Source organism: Rhincodon typus, chromosome 28 (assembly GCF_021869965.1).
Source record: "Rhincodon typus isolate 14 chromosome 28, sRhiTyp1.1, whole genome shotgun sequence".
NCBI lineage: Eukaryota > Metazoa > Chordata > Chondrichthyes > Orectolobiformes > Rhincodontidae > Rhincodon > Rhincodon typus.
In genome coordinates, this window is record NC_063359.1 from 24,230,050 (window position 1) to 24,235,086 (window position 5,037).

At 42.9% G+C, this 5,037-nt stretch overlaps 1 protein-coding gene across 1 annotated transcript in view; it reads right to left on the minus strand.

The window, feature by feature from the left end:
* Positions 1-2,482: 2,482 nt before the first annotated feature.
* The window catches only part of LOC109914073 (protein SCAI), a 149,772-nt gene continuing 147,217 nt past the window's right edge, over positions 2,483-5,037 (minus strand). The window contains exon 10 of the mRNA XM_048613379.1: positions 2,483-2,827. Coding sequence (XP_048469336.1) covers positions 2,483-2,827 — 345 coding nt within the window. The remainder of the gene's footprint in view (positions 2,828-5,037) is intronic.

A 5,037-nucleotide genomic window follows, 5' to 3' on the forward strand; every position in this document is an offset into this window, starting at 1 on the left:
AGAAACAAAACAGCTTTTCTAAAGTACCCAAATCATGACTCATACAATACTCACACTAGAGTTCTGTGTTGAACACCTTGACAGGTTTAAGTCACTTGTGACTTCAACTTTTAGACAGGAACTGTAGATAATGCCTTCCTGGATCTATCATGCACCTGGGCTTCAGGTGCTAAAGATACTCATCTTTAACCTCTTCAGGATTTAACCTCAACACTCCTGATCTGGGACTAATATTAACTCCTCACTCTAAGGTTGGCTAGTCGATTGGGAGTGTGGCACTTGGTCAGTCCTAGGAGTCAAGTCAATGAATGTCAGAGGTTGTTATCACGGGTCATTGCAGTGGTAGGAAAGTTGGGGAACTAGGTTCTGGGGATTGGAAGCAGCAATCTGGGATCCAGAGAGGACAATAATTGTGAAGAGGAGAGATTTGACATATTGGTGAAGAGACAATGGTGTATTGGAGGACATTGGGATACTACAGGAGGGAGGTGTTATTGACAATCTCAACCACTGGCCTTGACTGTGAGGTATGATGGTGAGCATGACTAATATATATGGCTAGGGTTTGGGGTAATGTTGAGAGCTAAAGACATAATTCCAACTGGTGTATGGAGTGTGTGGAGGATCAGTACTGATGGGCTGACTAGGAAATGCAAGGAACAAAGGAACATGGGGGCGCAGTTTGTTGACCAGGATGAGCCTGAGGTTCACTTCCAAATGCAACTAGTGTTGTCAGGATTATCAGGTCAGTCTTGATCTTATTTAATGGTGGAGCATACTCAATGGACAAAAAGCCTACTTCTGCTATGTCTTATGGCTTTCCACGCTTATGCAACTCAAAGATGCGCACTGCAAATGAAAAATGGCTTGTGCCCACACCTGGACTTGGTGGAATCAATTTTATTTTCTGTCTGAGCACACAGCTTCTACTTCTGAGAGATGTGAGGCCCTTCAGGATTCATCAGATACTTCCACTGTTACAGGCAATCTATTATTGTAACATTGTGTATAAGAATTGATTGCATTGCCCAACTGTATGGAGTGCAAATGCCACCATGTCACAAGCTATCATGATCATGTCACTGGCCATTGCAGATTGAAGATAGTAATCTCTGCGAAGCCGTGATAGTCTCAGACAATCTTAAATGCACCATCGGCAGTCACAAAGCACAAAAGATAATGCACATCCTAACAGGCTACATAGAGATAGGGAACTCATTCTCTCTCACGTTGAACTGTACACATTGGCTAATATGCACCTATATGCAATGATGCCTTTCTTGGGCGATGTGGGGCTGGAGAAGAAGATCTCAGCACTCATGCAGCACTTATAATCTCCTGGAGGTAGCAGGAACTGCAGATCCTGGAGTCAGAGTCGATACAATTTGGAGCTGGAGGAACACAGCAGGTCAGGCAGCATCAGAGGAACAGGAAAGTCGATGTTTCGGGCCTGATGAAGGGTCTAGGCCCAAAACGTCGACTTTCCTGCTTTCTGATACTGCCTGACCTGCTGTTTTCCTCTAGCTCCACACTGTATTGACTTATAATCTCCTACTGTCTTTTGCAATATTACTTGGCTACATTCATTGGAATCAGGTCCCTCTGTCAAAGTTTGATTTAGAGGAATTCTATGGCCCTCCTTGTTGGAGTGGTCCATCCCCCACTGTATGGAGAACTATGCTCAACCTTTCATTTGTGTGTGATGTGAATTCTGACTGTTCACAATTCTAAGGACCTTATTGTTTTCTCTTACATTCCTCACGGATTCACTGGAAATGTGACTGATGAATCCGGCCATAGTATGGTTATCATAGCTGTTACTGCAATGCAACGAAGTGCAGAGAGATAGAATTGGAACAGATGTGCCTACAAGCTATGTTTTCCCCTAATCTCTGAGGCCTATGCACGAAAGTGACTTCTGGAACCAGAAGTTAATGCATCGGCATTAATTCATTGGTGTATGTATGGTGTGCACATGACCGCTGAAGGAATGTACAACCACAGAGTTAAAAGGAATGCTGCCGGTGAACACAGGACCGGCAGCAACCTCCGACGTATGCTGAATATCTTCCACATGAAGACAGCACAGCTGAAGGTCCCCTCAGAATGCATAGGATGACTAGAGTCTATCATTTTCAATGCCATTTCCTCTAGGTGAGCGAGGCACTGTGTTCTCAGGACACTGTTGCAGAACTATGCCAGCTGCTGGAGTTGGACTTGTGACACAGAATGGTTGGCTATCCAATTCTGGTGGGGAAGCTGTCAAGTTGATAGCTGCGCTAAAGTTTTATGCAACTGGCTGGTTACAAGGAGCCACTGATGTGCTGTGTGGGATCTCTCGATCATCCACCCACAAATGTATCAAGGCCCGTGACTGAGGCATTTTCTGACCGATCACATTGCTTCATCTTGTTTCCCTGTGATGAGGTCAGTGCTGCAGCCCAGGCAGCAGACTTTGTCAACATAAATGGCTTCCCCAGATTCAGGGTGTAGTGGACTGTACGGCCTTTGCATTGAGAGCACCATATAATGCAGCCAAGTTCACCAATAGAAAAGGGCTTCTTCCCACCAAGCCATGCAAGCCAGCTGTGATCACTGGCACTGCATCTTGGAAGTCTGAACCAAGTACCACGGCAATACCGTGATTCCTATATCCGTGAGAACTCTCATGCTTCTGGTTCATATCAAGGACCATTTGCCTTACAGAGATGGTTACTGCGAGACCATGGCTACCTTCTGCATTCAGCTGAACATACATTGCTGCCCATTCTTCGACCAGAGTGTTGGTGGAGCACATGTTAGGTCTCCTGAGGATGAGGTTCCGATGCTGAGTTCAGTTTGGGGAGTCCTTGCAGTGCACTCCGAATCGAACATGCAGCATTACCCTAGTGTGCTTCGCTGTAAATAACTGGAGCAGGGAAAGAGGAAACGTGTTAGATGCTGAAGAGTTGGGACAGCGGCAGCAGTCTTCCCAAGAGGAAGATGAGGTCATTAAGTAGCAGGAAGCATCACCTTCTACATGATAGAGTGCAGCAGGGTCAAATACAAGAAGTCAGATAGGATTTAATTGACACCTTCCAGTAAATGAGAGTTGGGTGCAATGATCACATAATAGATTGTAATTTGTTGGTGCTCACAAAGCAGCAGTCCTTTTCCATTCCCAGAGGCAAATGCAGCTTCTGCTCAGTTTTTTTTTGTTCACCTTTGCTGTTGGTGAACAAAAGTGAGTATTTTGAACTGTTTGAAGCCTTTCCAGTATGTGATTGTCACACATTGTTCAATGAGGAGACACTGGCCAACAATGGGCCTTGGGGAAAGAGTAGCACTTACTTAGGCAGGATTGTAAAGTGTGAGGAAGCGAAGGACAAGTAAGCTGTGTGTCTTGGTTCTTAAATAGTAATGGTTGTAAGAATGTGCAATGCAGTATCAACTATGCCATCAGTGTACCCTGAGAAGCATTAGTTTGTGATTGCCCTTCAAGTGCAACTCCAGACTGCTAGTGTTTGACTGGATGCACAGCAAGGCTTCAAAGATGGTGCTGTGCCAAGAATGCTGGGAAATGTTGGCAGAGGCAAGTGTTTTGCCTATGGCAAGTGGGAGAATGCAACAAGTAGAGTGCCATAGCGATGTGTTGCGTAGGTAACGAGGCGAGTTTGGGAACATGGTGTGAGATAACTTGTTAGGCCTTGTAGAAAGAAACACTCCATGAGACATGCCAAAATTGATTTAGCTGATTTCTGTTAAAATTCATCCTTTGCTTCAACCTCTATACACATTTAGATAAGCTAATTACTGCCAGCAGCAGATTGTGTCTTTCACTGAGGGATCAGACATTTGGATGTACATCCAACTAAGGATTTGTTTATGCTTCTTAGGATTATGTATCCTTCTATAAAAGGCTTCATATACAGTATCAAAGCAAAACACTATAGATGCTCAGTCTGGTGGCAGCCACTATCATCATAATTTTATATGGGAATTTTAGAGATAATTTCAGTTGAACATACTTAGTAATTTGTTCCAATGAAAAGCACATGTTTCTTGTCCATTAGCAATCACCTAGGCTTTTTCTTGATCAATGTTCAAATAAACTCATTTTCATGTTTCTATTAGAGCTAGACATGTCATTTTATTTCAATACTAAACTGTTGGGAAGTGGAATGGTGTTTCCATTATGTAAGTATTTGGCAGCCCATTACCTTTTCAGTGATTTACAACAGCCATTTGATTACTATAATGCAAGATCCAAAGCAAAATGATAACTAAACAGCTGATAATCACATCGACAATTATGTAGCCATTGTCTCTCAGTTAAAAGATAGTCTGGGGAACATTAAGAACATAAATAGCATCAGGAGAAGACCACCAACCCTTTGAGCATGCTCTGCCATTCATAATGATCATGGCTGACCTCAGCCTTGAACTTCACTTTCCTGCCTGTTCCTTATTTTGTATCCCAGCCTTAAATTCCAATGATTCGCAGTCTGTTATGTAAAACATCTGATCAGTCTTTTATCCTGAAATTGGGCCTCCTTGTTCCAGTTTCCCCAGCCCGTGGAAAGGATAGCTCAGTATCTGCCCAGTCAAACCCATTCTGATCTCAAATGTTTCAATGAGATTATCTCTCATTCTCCTGTGATAAATATAAATGAACTCGCACTGAAAATTAATAAGGATGGAATCCCATTCCTTAAGTGAGTTTTTCGCCTCATCTTAATCATACCTCAACCTTGCAGTCCTTTTTGCTTCTATTTTGACATTGAATTCACCCATTCAAATTTTCCCTTCTCTATCCTAGTACTGTTAATTTCCCAATCCTTTAGTCTCATTGGGTAAGAATGTAGTTACTTCTTTCAGCTCCCAAGTATACTGTTTTCCTACCTGTGGCATTACCAGCTTACTTTGAGCAATACTCCAGAAAAAAGATTTAAAACCTTTGGTGTCCAATGACCGGCCATGGAAAATCTCAATAAAAATGGCAGAGGCACATTGAGCATGAAACAATTAAAAACCAAAAGAACTGCAGATGCTATAAAT